This window comes from Aedes aegypti, chromosome 3 (genome assembly GCF_002204515.2).
Source record: "Aedes aegypti strain LVP_AGWG chromosome 3, AaegL5.0 Primary Assembly, whole genome shotgun sequence".
NCBI classification, from domain to species: Eukaryota; Metazoa; Arthropoda; class Insecta; order Diptera; family Culicidae; genus Aedes; species Aedes aegypti.
Window position 1 is genome coordinate 324,902,084 of NC_035109.1, and position 20,317 is coordinate 324,922,400.

General features: G+C 37.8%; 1 protein-coding gene across 3 annotated transcripts in view; it reads left to right on the forward strand.

The window, feature by feature from the left end:
* LOC5565802 (protein sax-3) overlaps window positions 1–20,317 on the forward strand; it is an 808,606-nt gene that overhangs the window by 588,881 nt on the left and 199,408 nt on the right. For 2 of the 3 annotated variants that reach the window (XM_021853934.1, XM_021853935.1), the window contains exon 4: window positions 11,837–12,151. In XM_021853934.1, the coding sequence (XP_021709626.1) occupies window positions 11,837–12,151 (315 nt within the window). Of the gene's footprint in view, window positions 1–11,617; window positions 11,748–11,836; window positions 12,152–20,317 lie in introns of those variants that run through there. The other variant, XM_021853936.1, reaches the window with a different exon arrangement.

Below are 20,317 nucleotides of genomic sequence, written 5' to 3' on the forward strand. Positions count from 1 at the left end.
GAGATGAGAATAAAATTCCGCTGAAACGAGACTAGCTGAATCTCATTTGCGGTTACATCGAATTCATCAAATTGCAAAACAGAAACCACAAGAAAAAACCGAGCCGACGACGACGACCACAGTCAATTGAACCAGCAGTCCAGAAAAGTGGCTGCCAAGATCAAGCCTAATGCTTTTACTCGATGGTGTTTTTCTCATTTTTGACATGTCTGGTGGTGCAGTTGATGAATGCGGCCAGTTTGCTTCAGACGGCCCACACGGCCTACGGAGGCGCCAAGAAAATGCAAATTGTGCAGTCAAAGACCTTTCGGGAAGTCGCCGGAAACCTGCCGGTGCTGCAGTTTGCCAATCAAGTGGGATGTGATTTTTAAATTGATTTATTGAACATCCGTGTGGAATTGAATGCATAATTTAACTACATTTGAGTATTGGAATAGACAGTAGAGAACACCTATAAAAATCCTCAACATTCGTTACAAGATGGTCTTATTATCTTAGAGGCATCATTAAATAGTATAATAGTACCGTTTTGATTCATTTTACGCACACTTAAGGCCTCAACCCATCAGGAAGCATATAAAATAAATCAATTTGTATGATTCCTCAGCGCTATAGAGCCTTCAAAACACTTAACTTTCGAATGGTGGGCAAACATTTTGATTCCGCTACATGAACAATTTTAAATAAATAGAAATGTGTGGACTTTTCATGACGCTTCCTTACTTTTGCTTCATATTCCAGGCACTATGATTCGAATTCCAGACAGCTCATGAAAATCATAAATATAAAAATCAAATCGTTATTTGAAATAGGCAAACCATTAAAGAGGCGTCTTAGGCAGTGATGACCATCAACCAATTATTGCTTACCAGATTTAAAGGTGCACCCTGAGGTTTTATACACATTTCAACTAATTGCAAGATGGTAGCCGCAATCAAAATATTCGTTAAGTCATAAAACTGTAAGTATTGAGTTCTATACAGTGCGATACAAGCATTCAGCTTTGAAGCTTCTCCTCGGCTCCATTTTGCTTTACTACGGTACAGTAGATGTAGTCAGCCAAACAATTAAAGCTGAATATCTCTTCACATCTTACGGACAAATGTGTGCTTAGGGTGACCCAATTCAAGCTGAATAAATTTCAGCAAAAGTTTAATGAACATTGGTGATTCTGTTTTTTTTTTTGTTCGGTTCTTGTTAACTGGATATGCTTTTTATATTTTTCTTCAGGAGAACATAGTTTTGTTTTTGTAGCATCGTTTATAAATCTTAAATCCATTACAAATTCTTAAAGCAAATTGCTGTCATTGTTTGATTTCCCATTCTCGCTGTTTTGGTTGTTTTGATTTCATTTGTCCACCTTGTCCCCTCGGAATACGTTTGTTTGTACCGTTACCCGACTAAGGGTACATAACAAAATTATATCAGCATATGTTATTTTGTTTTAAGTTTTTTTTCGAACAAAGGTTGTTACAAACTTGATGCAGGATGTTGTTAAAATAACTAAAATTATAACAAAAAGTGTATGACTAGTAACATAAACATAACAAAATGTGTTTTAATTCTATCAAAAACATATCAAACCAAATTATAATGTTTGATACAAAGTATCAAAATTATAATACTGTGCGATATACGAAAAAACAATTGAATTCGGCTCCGTTATGCCAAGTGGCGCTTGACCCTGTTAAATAAACGTTTTTTCGTATTTTCCTATTACTCTTTGGTCACTATTGATGTAAATGAATCGTAATGTACATAGTGGAATCACCTGTTACCAGAGTTTGGATTTTGATCCGAATAAGTCGATCGAACCAAATTTAGAGATTGTAACAGTTCATGAATCACAACACTTCGTGGCCATGGTTCGTGGTTCAGAACCTGAGAAAAAATGTGTCTTTTAGTTTTCGATGTCTTTACGTGATTTAAGAAGGTGATTTCAGAAGAGTTGGAGGGTATTTCTTAAGCTTTATTTTAATATAAAAATAATTGTGATCTATTCCCCTAGCAGTGCAGTGTAAATCTATTTCTTTCTATATTTGCTCAAATCTAGTAGCAGTCTTCAGCAAATTTGTAGATAATGAAAGTAGGTATTTTTGCAAGACACCAACTTTGTATAAACGTTAATTCAAGAGTTACAGAGCATTTTGTATCCTAAAACCATATTTTTTAAAAATAACTTTTTCCATAACGGTTTTAGCTAAAATGTTTATTCTAGAAATTTGTCAACAATCGAAAAATCATTGTTTCTCACGAAGAATTCAACTTTCTATCTCACCTTTTTTCAAAGTTTTAGTTGAAAAATAGTCACTTTTTGTTTCATTTTGTTCCGTCGTGTTCCAATGCTCTCTAGGAATCAGCTGTCATTCTCCAGCTCACCCACACTAATACGCAGCAACATATTATAAAAATATTATCCTATGGTGGACGATATACTTGTGTGGGTTAAATGACAAAACTAGTAAAATGAGAACTGAAACGATGGTCCTTTGAAATAATGTTATGATATAAGTGAAAGTGTCATGATTTTATTACTTTGGCAATTTTTATTCGTGAGGGCAGTTGTTTCAAGAGTAATATAGAGATGCTCTTTAACGACAAATAACTTTCAAGTACAAAAATCTGTGTTAATTTTTTTTTCTGTGAAGTTATTCATAAAAATGCTTTAAGTGGGTCAAAAACAGTAGTTCCTAATGAGTATTGGAAAACGACGGAACAAAATGAAACAATGCCTGGTCGTTAGCTTTCAAGAATATATTTCAGATACAAGTTGTTTGGTTTGCCGCTTTTTGCCACACATCATTGAATATTTTGAGACAAAAAGTGACTATTTTTAATTAAAATTTTTAATAACTTTGAAAGAAGATGAGAAGAGACATTTTTTCTAAAACCGTTACGGAATTTTTTTTCCATAAAAATCTGGTTTTAGGAGTATTTTATACTAAATGCTTTGTAACTCTTGAACAAACGCTTGTACAAATATAGTGCCTTAGAAGAAAAAAAAATCAATTATCATCATCTACAACTTTGCTAAAGTTGCTACTCGATTTGAGCAAATATTGAAAATAATATTTTCACACTGCATTGCTAGGTGTATAGATCACAATTATTTTTATATCAAAATAAAGCTTAAGCAATACCCTCCACCTCTCTAGAATACACCACCCTTCCCAAATCACGTTGAGACATCGAAAACTAAGAAACGCACGTTTTTCGAACTCTGAACCAATGTGCCATGGGTTGAATTCTGAGAAAATTGAAAGTAGGAGAATAAGGGGCATAATGGATACGTTAAGCAAATGTTCTTTTTAAGGTCATAAAATGGCCATGCTTTTAATTTACCCCCGGCTAGTTCTCATGTTTGATGTTAGTACGACGTGCTACATTCATTGATGGTACCGTAATCCGGGGGCAAATTGATCACTGGGGTGAATTTGATCGGGTCGGTACCAAAAAGCATTTCCTTTCAAGGATGCTTAATACTTCGTTTCCATCACAGACATTCCATGTTTTCTAGTTTATAAATGTCTAATGATGGTTTTAAACTGTTTCATTTCTATTAGGGTCAGATTTGCATAGAAATATTCACAGTTTTTGAAGGTGTTAGCAATGCTGTTGGAAATATCGGCACTAAACAATCTGCTGGTGCTAAGCCTGCATGTAAACTTTGAGTGTGAAAAATGTTTTGTTAGCTTCAGTGTGAACTGCTGAACTTATTTTTGAAATCGTTCAGTATTACAAGAATAGTTTTTTGCTCGTAAAACCATTTTTTGTTGAATAAAGTGCTTGTTTCAAGGGAAATTGCATACATTTTGGCGTATTATGCAGATTTACAAAGTTTAATTTTGCAATAGAATAAAGATATACACGATTTGTAAGAATTTTGATATCATTTTCAGATTCAGGAGACCCAAATTTAGTAGATAGGAAAATTTTTACTTTCTAAAATATGCTTTATTATAGAGTGATCAATTTAGCCCCAATGTGTCATTTTCAATTTTTTATATTAAAACTAATTTTATGAAATGTTAAATTTTATTTCATAAAAAATCGATTATATAAACTGATAGAGATCAATGAAGTACTGATTTTACCGAAATAAATTTTGCAATTTTCGAATTCCAAAGAAAATCATGACAAAAAGTTGTAAAAAAGTGATCAATTTGCCCCCGGATTACGGTAATAAAAACTATATCATATGTCAGAAAAGCGAGAAAATTGGGTCTAAAACAACGCTGGTAAAAAGGTATCGGGGCAAAATGAACACTTAATGACTGTCAATCGTTCCGATATGTAAAGGGGATCTCCCTCAATCATAATAGCTAAAAAGAACCTTCCTAGGTTCGTTACTTGGCTCAAAAATTTGATTCTTCCACGGCCTTGTTTATGTGTCAATTTGAAACTGAGAAACACTTTAAGTCAAATTTCAAAGGACAATGGAAGCAAAAATTAAACTTTTATGCCGTCAAACATTTCAAATGCAATACAGATTTCATGCAGTGTATGAATTTTTGATGAAGTATGCATATTCTCAGAGTTCAGTTCATTACGCCCCTAATTATACCTCTGATTTATCGCTCTCTGTAACAATAATGATCCGCAGAAAATGATGAGAGTCTGTATATCGTCTATTTTCGAAGATTGTTTATCAGGTCAGTAGGGTAAAACATCTACCCTCCAATGGTAAATAACCGACAAAAATGTGTTTTATAATCACTCTTTTTCGCTGCTGCTATTTATCAAGCGTGTTACAACTTGCGAAACATGGTCAATCATGGACTGATACAGATGCGATGTTTTTCCTCGCTTGATTTGATCGTTCTTCAAAATGAATTGAGAACGAATTCTGCAATGCCTGTTCGTGGCACATCGCATTCCGAGAGCACTATGAATGTTAATATTCATTCTCTCGCATGGTACGTGACGACAGAGCGTTCAAGAGCACAGAGTCGCTTATGTTTCATGATCAGAATTAGAGAGTGTCAGCGAATGTAACTCGTGGTGGCACACAGTGATCGGCATCGAATAAAGGATGTCTCATTCTTTTCTCTATCATGACTTGTTGAGCCATATGAATAAAATGTAGTAAAGTTGAGTTTATTACATTCTCAGTAGTAAATGCTATATGTGGAACACAAGCGGAACGTGTTCATGTCTTTTTTTTTACTATTGTTTTCGAACGTACCACAAACATCAAGTTGATATGGATAAAAGTAGCATTTACTACAAACTACTGGTAATTAGCTTCAGAGGGCTTACTTGGTAGTATTATTCGAACAACACGTTAAGCCACAAGGAAGGTACGTTTCAAGTAATACTGTTTCGTATGGTATGCCCACTTCAACATCTAATCAAATTTCTCTCGCCATTCCCTTACGGTACCTATCCGTCAAGTTTTCATTGCTTTCTTCTCCTTGCTCCCTGTTACTTTGGACAAAACAGAGCGATATGCCGGTAAACAAATTGAAGTTAAGAAATACCATGCGTAGCATTCTTTGAGATTGTACACGGCATTCCAAAATTTCTGAAGGAGTTTTAGGATTCCATTAGCCAGTCTGGAGTTTTCGTAAGAGTTCTAGCATTCCAATAGTTAAGTAAATGAAAATCCGAATTTAGCATTATACCATTTTATTCAACTAGAATTTGTATCCTTTGACAGATACGCGTATTTGGATCTCAACTGAAGACGGCCCTAGGTATTCCACTAAACAGCTCGAAGATTTATTATCAATTCCAATGGTTGTTTTGGGACTCTTGTTGGAATTTTAGGAGCCCGGTAAAACATCAGGGACTCCAGGAGACTCTTTTTGAGATTCTGGTGGAATGCTAGAGCTTCTTGTTATGAATCTTTCGTAATCATGTTGGAATCTTTGAAACTCCAATCAGAGTCTTTGGTATTTCAATTTGGAATCATAAAGATTGCAGTAGGATTTCTACCATCGGTTATGAATGTTGGTAATTTCGTTAAAATTATAATTCTAGTACAAATCCTTTCAAACTCGATAATCTTTGGGATTTAAAGGGAAAATAGTGGTTCGTGTAAGAATACTGGCAGGAGTCTTCGAGATTTAGATAAGAATCTTTCGAATATCGTTCAGAGGGGAATTTCAGTGAATTCTAACGATTACCTTCAGCAGTCACTACAATTTCCATAAATATTTGAACATACCTCCTCAATCCTGGAATCTCTACAAGGAGGAGGTGAGGATGTTCATTGACGTTCCAAAAGTTCGCACAAAAATCCGTAAGGTCCCCATTGAATGATCAGGATGTTCAGCAGCATGCCAGAAATTACAAGAAGGCCACAATGAAACAGGAATCTTCCTTTTCTCATCCAAGACACCAAAATTACCATACTTGTTTTTAATTATGAATCGTGGTTTACGGCTAACCAGCCGAGTGGAAGTTTAACAACTAGGGTGCCGGTACCAATGGTTGTAATGTACCAGTAGATTGGACTATGGAATAAAACGAACATTTTTTTGATAAAAACGACATGTGGATAGATCGCCTCTAGTTTAGTCGATTTGCCAAATTTCAGCTTTTTATTTCATCAAAAAGTCATATAAATAATTAAGTTTACGCAAAAAATTTGCTCCCTTGCACCAATAGTTGCCGTCGTGTTCCAGTAGTGGATCAACGGATGGAAGCAGTTTTTGAAATGTATAAAAATGTATAAAAATGTATAAAAATGAAGAACAGTCCCAGAGATGCTCCTAATGCTTCATTCAAAAGATATTAGTTGCTGTTCGAAGGGAAAAATGTTAAACCTGTGTAGAAATTTGCCTTTTTGTTTAAAATTCCTTGTATAATTCTGAAACGTCTACTACTGGAGCACTAGCGCAACTACTGGAACACGTGTACCAATAGTGGCTCAAGCGATTTTATGTTAAAAAAAATAGTTTTATCACTCTTTTTATATTTTTCCCGTATAGTAGAGGTTGAAATCTTTCTGTTGACGCCAAAAGATCTCTGCTAAGGCTTTTCGTTATTTTGTTATGATTTTTTATAGCTTAGGTAGTCCACTAATGGCACCGGCACCCTACCGAAAAGCTAAACATTACATATAATTTGCAATTGGATTAGATGGACAAATTGATGTGAAGATTTGCGAAAAAGTTACACGTCTTCTCAGTGAGAATCGAACTCACGACTCCCCGATCTCTAGTTGGGGCGCGTTACCACTACGCCATGAGAGGACTCATGAACGCAGAAATTAACCTGAATTTGATTTCAGCTCAATAATCACGTGGTCCTTTTTCGCAAAGTGCACCTCTTTCGGAAGAATTAGATGCCCATCCAAACACAACGCTTTCTATATATATATCCAATGCCTAGCCCGAGAGCGCATTGTTTTTTTTAGGTATAGGAATAGCACACTACACTAGCCAGCAACTGCGCTGGCTGAGGTATCTATTGTGTGGGCTTCCAATGGGTCGCGACGTTCTCAAACGACCGGTTACGGAACATGAGTCCGTTGCTCGATAAATAGATGTTTTTAATTATGAATCGTGGTTTACGGACAACCAGCCGAGTGGAAGTTTAATAACTACCGAAAAGCTAAACATTATCACTGAGAAGAAGTGTAACTTTTTCGCAAATCTTCACATCAATTTGTCCATCTAATCCAATTGCAAATTATATGTAATGTTTAGCTTTTCGACCAAAATTACCACCAAATGTCTAAAGATTCCAACCGGAGCCTTAGGATTCTTACTAGTATAACAAGGAATCATACTCTCACTAGTCTATTCCGTAGGTCAACTTCGCAGTAATCAACGCTGAGCCAACTTGCATTAAGGTTGACTTAATTCCACGAGGAAAATTGGCACCGATCATCTGCAGTTTCTGTTGACTAGATTCTAACGTTTTCTTCACCATTTGGAATAGAGATGGGCAAAACAGCTTATTATAGTGATTGGATCCTATCCGAATCACTCATTTTAGAGAACCGAATCTCTTGAATGGTTCAGTGGCTCAGCGGTTCTCAAAGAAAGAGTGAACTGAACCGGTGCGAACGGAAATGAGCGGATCACTCCCTACAGCGCGACATGCGTCGTATCTTTCGCTCTCTCATTGTTTGTACATTCTTCCCCAGAAACTCAAGAAATACTCCACCAATATTGTACTTTTCCGTCCATGTGGGCTCTTGTTCTCTATTTCTTCTGTCTGTATGCAAGTGGGTAGAGCAAATTAGTTGTTTGACTGTATATGCTTAGAGTGCGAAGCTACAGCGAACTGTGTTTGCATGTGTGTCGTGGCGCGCAAAGCAAGGCACGTGTCAAGCGTTATAATAAAGCCAAGAAACGAACGAAGAAGAATACGGGAAAATAATCGTTTCGTTTTTTCCCGGGTCACTTTTTGTCTGATCCGTACTGATCAAATGAACCAACTCGCTCCAAAAATGAGTCACGGATCATTCGTTCTTTTGAGTGATTCGAATCTTTTGAACGGTTTAGAATCTTTTTTTGTTCATATCTACTCGGTACTACCCGAAAGACCGGCTGCATCGCGATAAGAAACAGCGTCACGGACAGTACTGAGCCCTGTGGAACTCCATTTCCAGCTTATGTTCGTGGGACAAGTGACTACCGACAGACACCTGGAATGTTCGTTCCGAAAGGAAGCTCTGCTTCATATTGAACATACAGTGCTGTTCTGAATAATAGCAGCGCATGTCGATTTTCGTACAAAATGCTCAACTTTGACATGCTGTAGTTTTGTTCCCTTTCAAGCAATCGAGTTGAAATTTTCTCCACAGAACTACAAATATGCCCAATTTTGTAAACACAAAATTTCAAAATTTTCTAAGCCCCTGCCGGAAAGTGAGATACTAGGTGAAATTGTTCGAAAAAATAGCAGTTTTAAAAATTTGAATTTCGACTTGACATTATAGTTTTAAATTGTATATCACTTACCATTGGAACAATCTCCTCCTACTTATCAAACCTACACCTAAACCGAAAATGTTGAAAATATTTGTAGAAGAAAAATTATAAAATGAAAAACTGCTATTTTTCGAAAAATTTCACCTAGTGTCTCACTTTTCGGCAGGGACTCAGAAAAAATTGAAATTTTGTAGTTACAAAATTGATCATATTTGTAGTTCTGTGGAGAAAATTTCAGCTCGATTGCTTGAAAGGGAACAAAACTACAGCATGTCAAAGTTGAGCATTTTGTATGAAAATAGACATGCGCTGCTATTATTCAGAACAGCACTGTACGTCCACGTATCTGCCACGATTTTAATGTCCGTAGTATGCTGTGTCTCCCGGTTGTATCGTACGCTTTCGACAGGTATTCCAAATTCTTGGATAATAGTCGTTGTACAAATACATCGGTAGAATATAAATAATTGAGTCTGCATAGGTATCATCTTTGTTTATAAATCTTCGTATATTTGAAGGTTTATATCCAAAAGTCTTCTTGTGAATGTTTTCGTTAAGTTTTAAAGATATTAATGGTTATGCTTATAGCTCTGTTGGCCTGTACTCCAAGAAATAACTGGATAAGCTTAATTAGCCGTCAAACTTAAAACTTGGTAGAACTTAATAATATGAACCTGTATGGGTATAAGCATAGTTTAAGATTTTGTAGGACAAAAAGCGAAAAAAATACCAAATCATGTGCGTCCCATATTGAAAGTACCCGCATAACAGTCCCATTAGTGGATTACAGCGAAACTGAAGTTATCCTTCTTCTATTAAAGTTTATGTAATCTTGTATCGTTTTCATTCTATTGATATAGGAAATAAAACATATTACATTGTTTAGAATTATGTTTATTGACGAAAAATATTTACTCTTGCTAGACATTAATGTTTTTCATCTGTTGCAATAAGTTGTAGAAGCTTGTGTTTGCGAGCTTCTAAGCAAAAAATAAGCAAAATAGCAAGGACAATAATACATATATCTCTAATTTTGTTCTGCGTTCACTTGTCAACTAAATCTACGACAGATTCATCTTATAAACACTGTATGAAAAGAGAGGCTTTTTGACCAGCGTAGCATTCACATATCATAACTGACATCGTCGACAGGGTTTTCATAGTCAATCTGAGAATTTGCGACATCTAATGCCAAGAAATCAGATGGTTCCGGGCACACATCATGATTATCCACATATCCACATATTGCGATTCCCTGCCAACAGCTTCGACGTCATCAGGCTGACCAAAACTTGATCTATTATATTCCTTGGTATGATTCAAATCCATCATTCCCGTGCTTCAGGTGGATTCAACCTGAGAGAGACTCGCGAAGAGAAAAAATATCAACGTCATATGCAGCCCAGATCCCGCTGTCACGAAACGTCAAATGCAGCCCATCGTTTCTATGGCTGAAAAAGTGAAAAGTATTGTATTCAAAATAAACTACTATTTAAAACCTTAGTCAGCGGAGCAGATTTTCCATAGATGCTGATGAATCTAGACACAAGACTAGTTATTTATAATATCTGCTACGTTTGCTGGCATGAAATTTCACTCAAAATGCCGTTTATGATTCGGTGTGATGCAAGCGCAATAACTTTTTGCTGAGATGGTCATGTGAAAGTTTGAACGGCTTGCGCATGATTGATATCAACACTGAGTGGAATAAGAAAAAAACTCAGCAATCGCAGAAAAAGAAGACCGTCTCCGCGAGTCTCGTCTCAGGATTCAACCAACTTTGAAATTTTGCCGACCGGAACAGTAAAATCTTTAATACTATCACTGTTACCACCATATTACTTGATAATGTCGAAGGTCATTTATAACTAACACATACAAGCACTAGGAAACAGTTGCAATAAGAGAAATGTCTTGGAATCTTATGCCAACTTGAATATAAATGTGTCAAGATGCGCGATAACAAAGTAAGCGAGACCCAAGTAATGGGACTGGTATGCGGGTATATTTGTGTTTGGTAAGTGATATACTCGGATAACGAGTCCCATTGGTTTGTATCTTATATTTGGAAATGAATTACAATCAGTTTGACTGTATTTTAGTTGTTAAAGACATGATAGTATTGCAATGAGAATGTGTTGTGTAATGCCACTACTATTAGCTACTTTCAGCACTGGAGAAACCAAAACATTTGCAGGTATGTTTGGAAGCGTTTTTCTCGACATGCTGATTTTTCTAATGTGACTGTATTGCGAGTATGGGCAGTGTATTTCAAGGGGTTTTTGGAAAGCCTTGAACTTTCATTGTACTAAAGTCTTGACAGTGTATAACCAAGTGAATATTTAGTCAAAAATTAAAAACGTAGAAGACACCATAATCATGAATCCTGGGTTGAAAATCGGAATATAGTCCAAATATACCGTTGAAGTGGCGAATTTCCGGAAATTCATAGCAGCACTCTATCAGTACTCTATTGAGATAAAGATATATATTTATATACATTTTCAATGAGGCTGCACAACCCACTCGCACCCACCTGAAACTAATTCCGTCGCTATGCTTCTTGCAAACAGATACCTATTCAATTTAATCATCTCTTGAGAACGCGGAAAGTGTCTCCCTGAATTGCTCCATCTTGTAATAAATAATTATGCAAATTAATACACGACATGCGACAACCGAGTGCTGCTCCTTGCCTCGTCGTTGTAGCCAGTCGGCGGACCAACGACCAGCCCTCAGTAGTGCAGTGCACCCGCAACGAGGTAGAACTTTGTCAGAACGAATCGTGCTTGCGGTGATCTAGTTTTCTACAAATGTCAGTCGTGTCTGACGACATCAACGAGCGAAACGACGACGAATGTCAATTTCAATTTCAGCACCACTTTATGCCATCCCTGTGGCCTTTTGAGTTACCAACTAACGAATCGTTACTTGCCTTCTCGTTCCAGTGCTCCGCGACGAGTTTCGGGTGGAACCGAAAGACACTCGGGTGGCCGCCGGCGAGACGGCTCTGCTGGAATGTGGTGCCCCGAAGGGCAATCCCGAGCCCACCATCAGCTGGCGGAAGGACGAAATCATGCTGGAGCTGGACGACTTTCGGCCGGCCTCAGCATCGGGCAAGGAACCGGCTCGAGTTCGAATAGTGGACGGAGGCAATCTGCTGATTAGCGACGTGAGGCCGACGGACGAGGGCCGGTACCAGTGCATCGCGCAGAACATGGTCGGCTCCAGAGAGAGCGGCTCCGGAAAGCTGACCGTGCAAGGTAGGTTGTGTGAGGGGCGGTGGCGTTTTGTTAATTGACTGAGGGAAGAACGGGGGAATGAATAAGTTGTAACGATAATTGTTGTTTCTCGACGAAAGCCCCGAGGGGGTCCTGATGGGCTTCGGAAATTTTATGCGCGATTCTGATTTATTGCCGCTTGGATGATGTGGTTTGAAATGAGATTCATGGGTTTTATGAGAAGGACGTCTTCAAGTTTAAAACTATCACTAATCGTGGTAAGAATGGAAGAAATGACGTTTCTCCCGAATGCGCACTTTCTTCCAAGGGTGAAATGGATAATGTTGACATCTCATTCCAGAACCTGTCAACCTGATTTTATTGCCATCCACAAAACCGGAATTGTTCCGATCGGCCAAACCACAAAAATTGGATTCTCAAACTCGCCTGGTCATACCTACGAAGAAGCAGAAAAGTTCTATATTTCTTCCCGTTCCGCACAAGATTAATCGCAGCACTTGCAAGGCTGGCACCTCCGAAATGGATTCGCCCAACATTAATCCAGTGCGCTTTGACATTTTAGCAACACTGTGTGGCTATAAATTGAAACGCTTGAAAGAAAGCAGCCAACACCGAGAAGCAGGCAGGTTGGAAGCTAGTTGCCACTAGGGTAGATGTACCAATAGTGGAGGTACTAAGCACGATTGAAATTCATTTAACCGCCATAATTCAAGAAGCACAATTAATGCACATGTTGATGTTGTAACGGGAAGTACCGACCATTGACATAATGAGAAAAATGATTTCATTGTAGTAATCCACGTTATGTCAGTGAAAAATAATACCTCTACTATTGGTACACTGTTCCTTTAGTTGCGGTATATTTTTAATTTGTGTTCCTATAGTTGCGGTATACGTTGTTTTCTTATGGGATCCTCCACTATAGGAACACTTTACCGCAACTATTGGTACAAGCAAGAACAGTTTTAGCAATTTTAGTGATATTTCATCAGTTTTAAAGCAATCTGAACGCTGTTTTCAATTATTCCGTGTATCAACAAGCCAATACGTTGATTGGCAGTGTCGGTTCTGTGGCTAATGCAATACAATCAGTGGAAACGGCACTACCGCAACTATAGGAACACCCACAACTAAGGGAACACTTACCCTATAGAAAACTTGGTCCCAAATGTACTTCCTGTAGGAAAAGTGGGGCAATTTATTGCCTGTCGAGCTAGTGTACGCCCTTTCTCCGAGGCATGAAATGGAAACAGGTGCAATTGGTAATTTTGGTGGATTGCTTGGGAATGAGTGTTTTACAAAGTTCGAATGAATTGTGAACTTCATTCACTGTCAATACTTTATGATACTGTTTCTATTTCTTTAGCTCACTAACAACTTGGAATCCTTCCATCCACCACCAATTAAAGCTGAAATCTCATCAACTCCATCAGTACTCGACTCTGTTTGGTATTGAAGAAGCTGAGGTTCTAACCAGAATCAGTATACTCTCTGGCGACATCCTCCCATAGCAATGACGTTTTACTGCCGGGAACAAATTAAACACACTCCATAAAGTAAGCGAATAAAGCTTAATTACATTAGAATCGCAGCAATAACAGTAACAACCGGAAAGTGACGTAGGACTCGTTCGTACGCCTCGAAAGAAACGACGACACCATAGGGGAAGGGGTGGTAAAATGAACACCTTAAGGAAATCATCTTGTTTCTGATAAAAAAACGAGGAATTTGTTTAGTTCTATCGCACAACATCAAAAATAGGTATGTAATCTATAGCAGCGACATGGATTCAGACTAAAATAGCTAAATTTTCACATGTTTTCATCGCTATCAAAAAGCGATGCAAATGTTCATTTTACCTGCACTATGTGGGTAAAATGAACAGCGGTTGGTGGTAAAATGAACACCATGCAAAAAACGTGGACAAAACAAATATTTCTGAAAATTTTCATTGCCCCACCGAAAATACATCCATTAATGATTGTAACCCATTCAAAAAGAATTCTAAAGGTATCAGATTTGACATCCTATCATAACGATATTATCCTCACTGAAAAACCTCAAGTCGTCCGAGCTAAAAGTTATGTCAGTTCTAATTTTCAAACATGGTTTTCTAAAATCTTAGATTTCGTTGATATTTTCACTTCAATTGACCTACGTATCAACTTGAACACTGAGATTTATGCTCTAAATCGTCCGTGCGTGATGAAAATTCATCAAAATTTGTTTTTTCTCGGTAAAAGGCACGGTGTTCATTTTACCACCCCTGTTCATTTTACCACCACTTCCCCTACGACTTGCAACATGACGACGATGATGATGATGATGATGGTGATGATGTTGTGTTACGTTGGAAAAATTCCGATGGAAATGGATGTACTTAACTGTGATAGAATCTTTGATTCTTCTTTAGTTAATGGTTGTTGTTTAATTTGATTGAAACACTGATTTTTCTTTTCAGACAAGTTTTCCACTTTGTATGAAGAAACAGTAGATTGCTACGATGTTTTTCTAAAATTATTCATTATTTTATTCGACATTTGTTCCAATGTCTCAAAATTGAATAGACTATGTAACTCATCAGTATTATACCAGGAAGGTGGCTTCAAAATCATTTTCATTTTTTTTATTTTGAATCCCTTACAGAGCTTCCTTACTGATATTACAACAGCTAGTCCATATTGGTATAGCATACAACATGGCTGGCTTGAAAATTTGTTTGAATATCAAAAGCTTGACAAAGTTTGATTTAAGTTTGATTTAAAGTTTTGATTTAATGTTAATAAGTGGATACAGCTGGGCATGGCGTACCATTGGTACCTCGCGTACCTGTAGGAATAAAATAGACCCCTTTGTGCGGTCCTTTGCCTCATGCCCAGCAACTCCTATCCCTACCTCCTCGCGGTACTGGCCGGGGTACGAGTAACCTTGGGGAAGATCGGGTAACCAACCCCCGGTGGGAACTTGGGTCGTATGCTGACAGGGAAGGTGAGGTTTGCCTTTGCTTTTGCTTCTGCAAACCTTGAGCGTCTGTACTCCATGTTAGGAGCGGCTCATGACAGCGTCTGTTCCCCATGTCAGAGGCAGCTGGTCATCGTCCGAGTGCCAGAGAAGGACTCTAAGCTAAACTGTGTACTATGGCCCTCCGAACATTTAGGGGAAATGGTCCTCCGGAAATCTAGGGGGTTGGTGTCAGGCTCTGCAAGCCAGCCGTAAAAAAATCAAGCAATGAATAATCAACGAGAGATTACGAACCGGGACAATCGGCGAAGACCACAGCGACGGAAAATGACTAGCGATTGGAAGCTCGGTTGTGTTCCATGCAAAAAATATGTTAAATTTATCCTAAAACAGTTTATCGAAGGACCTAAACTTTAATCAACTCTGGGGGCAAAACGCCCACCCCTATTGCATAACACCAAAACAGCCGTTTGAATTCACATTCTACTAAACGCAATGCCACGTTGAAGTTACGCACAACTTGGAACCTTACAAATGTACATTTTTCGCATCAGCATGTATACTATTATTGAACAATAACATCTGAACAAACGCCCGGATGTATGCAACCTATAAACACGCATGATTGTGTGCGTACGTTTACAGTACGGCTAACGCCGGACTGAAGCGGGGCCTTTTACCCCGCAAAACAATACATATGCAGTTAAGCAAGCATTTTTTTTAAATTAATTTATTAACCCTAGAAAAGCTAAAATGGAAAAGCTGTTTCTACTATTTGAAAGAAAACATATTTGTTTATCCGGCCATAATTAAAAAAAAGCATAAAATAATGTTTTTCACATCTAAAATCGCTGTTTTTCTTAACGTGGGCTAACTACCACCAGTCCACCTACGTGGAACTGTAAATCTCTCAACTTCATCGGGAGCACACGCATACTCGCCGACGTGCTGAAGGACCGCGGATTCAGCATCGTGGCACTGCAGAAAGTGTCTTGAAAGGGATCAATGGTGCGAACGTTTAGAGGTTACCATACCATCTACCAGAGCTGCGGCAACACACACTAGCTGGGAACAGCTTTTATAGGCATTTCAGTTGAAATCCAATGAAAATCATTGAGTAAAAATTGACAAAATTTTAATAATTGAGCTTGTGCTCGAGCTAGATTGACCACTCGTGGCTGCTACTCAAGTATCGCCAAATTAGCTGCACTTACACAAGGAACCAACTAGATGACTGCTTTCGACTAACAGACACCCTCAGTGTATAAGTGCTGATGATCTTCTATTTTTAGGCAACAATAGCGCCTGTCACGTCAGAATGCAGACCAATGAGTGAAAGGAAGAGGAATTGATGTTGCATTCCACAGTAGGCCGGATATACCCCTGCATCTACACCAGTTAATGCAGGAAGGTGTTGGGATGGTAATTTTATGACAGAGATGCTTGCTGTTTGGTTACCAAACTGCCTATGTATCAGACGCAAGGGAAGGCGTATTATGATGTGGAAGCGTACACGGAGAAAAAATTGTAGCTTATTATTGAGTTTACCTTGAGCAGCGGTAGCCATAAGACCATCAACCCCGTCTAATAAAAATCATTGAGTAAAAATTTATTGAAACTTTAAGAATTTTAACCGAAGTATTCCAATAATTTCACAAAAGTTTTTTTGTGGATAGTGTTTTCCTTGAATACTAGGGCGCACTGCATCGATTCATCCTATGAACCAATCGATGGTTATCCAATCTTAAGTGCTCAATGCACACCACAAATGTAAGCGATAATTGATCATTTTTCCAACGGTTCATTATTCCCATCAGGATTCGAAGCGTTAAATTATGCAAATATCCCCATCAGCGCAGTCGTTATATAGGGACAATGGACCATCATCATCATTGTGCCGAATGTTAATGACCAATATTCCGCCCTCTCTTTCTCTCTGGGGAGCAATTGTCCCCTTTCCTCGACACGATTACAGATCGATTCTGCTGGGCAGGACCATTGACCCATCAATACAAATCGACAGTATTTGGTTGGGTTCCATAATAATCATTTCCGTCGATGATGATTTGTTCCGAAAATACCACCGAGACAATTGTTATAAACTGCCCATAACGGCATAACTGTCTTATATGGATTTTCGAACAAACACCTTTTCTCATCAAAAACATTTGTGAACAACTACCGTGAAACTGAACATAACATATACTTAGCAATTGGATTATATAGACAAATTGAAGTGGAATTGGCGAAAAAGTTACAGGTCTTTTCGGTGAGAATCGAACTCACGACTCTTTGTTCACTATATAGGGCGGGTTACTCCTATATAGTTATGGACGGAGAAGGTAACCTGAATTAGATTTTAACTCAATAATTACGTAGTCCTCTTTCGGAAGAATAAGATGGCTATGTCATATATATAATAATATGTAATGGCATGTGGAAATGTACTGCCAAATTTGTTCCGTATTTGACAGTTATGCCGTTATGGATAATATAACAATCTGAAGGATGCTGGAGGAAAGTAGGTTGCACTCTTATTAAAATTTTAATTGAGCTGTGCGGTTCAGCATTCATTCATTGCATGGATGATGACGGACAATTGAAGTATGCATGCAAATTTAGTGGCATTGCTAAATTTAATTAATTTCGACTCTCAACGGGACCATGAGTGGACGATGAAGAGTTTTAGTTGTTTAATTTCCTATTCTATTTGGCAGCAGGGGGTGGGGTTTCGAACGACCTGAAATTTCTCACGAAATGATAATTTCCGCATCATATGACTATTCCTAACTCTTGTATGAATGACTACTATGAATGACGTTAACCCCTCCTCACTCTACTTTACTGGGCAAAGTGGAAGCAAAATGCGATATATATATATATCAATGTCTCGACTAAGCAACGGATTCAGGTCGGAATCCAAACCGTTCAAGGATTTTTTTGAGGATTTGTTCGGTGGCAGAAAATCCCCCTAAGGAAAAAATGAAGTAATGACTCTAGAATTGCTCAACAGATACCTTGAGGTATTTCGTTTTGAATTCCTTCAGAAAGTACACTCCATTAATTATTCCAGGATTATGTTTTTTTAAGAACATCTTTTGAAATTCTTTCAACACATGTTTTGAGATATTCTCAGTATATTTCCTTAAACATAACTTCTGTTATTTTTTTAAGTTTTTGTCATGGATCACTCTATAAATTTCTTCAACTTTGTTTGGACCCTTGGTAGTTGGCGTAAGTTTTCACCCCCTTGGTAGTAGAAGAGTTAACGTTCTGTGAAAATCACATTCAAATCAGGCTAAATCGGCCTAAATGAATATGAGATCTAAGCACCTCCAAAGTTGACCATAGAGTATGGAACAACAAAAAAAAAGTTACAAATGTGTTTTCCAATACTGTAGATTTCCTAAGGCACAAACATGTTTTAATAACTTATTCAAGAGTTTTATCAAACATAGCCATAGAAACTCTCCAACCTCCACCTACTAAAAATAATTTCTTCCGAAGCTTCTCTTGTGATACTCTTGAGAATAGTTCCAGAGGTTTGTTAAGTGCATAGAGATCGTGCATTTCGCCAAGAACTCTTCAAAAAATTGTCCAGCTATTTATTTGGGATTTTCTTCTAGAGTCACTACAATTTTTTCAACGTTAACGTTAACGGAATAATTCTTGGAAATACTTCTGCGAAAATACTTGGATGAATCGCTGAGAACTCTTAAAAGGAATTTAAGGTGATATTTGCTTGAGTACGAAAATGGCCTTCAGTATTGCACTTCACAACTTTGCACACATCATATAACGCAAAAGATTAATAAGTTCAACGTAAATTCTGGTTGTCTCGAAATACAAGGGTGTGTCGATGTTTGCCTTCGCTTCCCGTTCACCCCACTTTTATTGTTCACAGTGTGGTTGAGCGAATATGAATTTGAAAGTGATAATGATTATTTGAAGTGACCAATCTCATCGTAGAGGAATGTTTTTTGCAACTGATAGCATTACAATATATATTTTTGCCATTACGTTGTATAAAAGCATACTTTATATCAAAGAAATGAACAACATAACGGCCTACTTTTCTGAACAACAAATGCTAAAAATTACTACTTTTCAGCACTCTTTTCGGTGCCGAAAAGTAGCGCTGTTCAGTTCTGTTTTTGGAGTCACCATGTTAATATCTGCGTCTCTCCATACGCCATTCATTGAACCAGTGATGCATTTTGAACTGAACGCGAGCCAAAAATGAACGGAGCGCGTTCAAATTTTGAACGAGAACGCAGTAAACATTGAACTCTCGAGACAGGGCCTGTCGTTGCTCTCGAACGGCCCGTTCAGAACGCAATGCATTACAACGGTAATCAAAGCATGGGTTTAGGTTTATACCTGGAAAATATTTCATAAACTGATGATAAGTTACATTTAACTATAACAAGCATAGCATTTCTAGCTTTGAGCAGCTTCAAAACAACTTTGGCACGTTCAGATGCCGTGAAATCTGTCAAAACCATCTGCGTTCAATTTTCTGCTCTCTAGCGTTCAAATGTTTGAACTGAACAATGAGCAAGCCTACTTGATCACTCCGTTCAAAAAATTGAACTGGAACGCAAACTGAACGCGTTCAAATGCATCACTGCATTGAACTGCCTTGTGTATTTCAATGACTATTTTTTGCCCATGCATCTGCTTCTGCAACCATTGAGCGATTCGTATTCGACTAAAGGGAGCCTAATGAAACATTTTGATTTAAAATCAGGTTACCCAGTGTTCGTAATGGTTGCTCTAGAGTAATTTCCAAAATATCCGGAACCTAACTACACGCTTCTCACGGTTTGTGAAGGGAGTTTGGTACATGAGGAATAACTTCAATAAGTAAATTGCATGCGGCGTCTTACCTGGTAAGTCTTCAAAATCAGATCAATAGAACAAAATTCCCGTTGAAAATTTCTCGTTCGAGAGTTCCCAACTTAAATAGTAATTCATGAAAATTTATAATGCACAACTAGTTTTGACGTTGCTCTTACGAATGCGGGAGTTTAATATATAATTTAAATATTTAAGTTTTGCTTTTCGTAAGCTGTCCGGAATTCGAAACATGGTGTCCGTGAAATGGAGCAAAAGTTGCGTCTGGAATAAGAATCATGGAAAGATCATTAATGGCTACAAAGCAAAGCCATGCTGAAGTTATCTGGGTTCGATTCTCCGTCGGTCCAGGATTTTTTCGTAATGGAA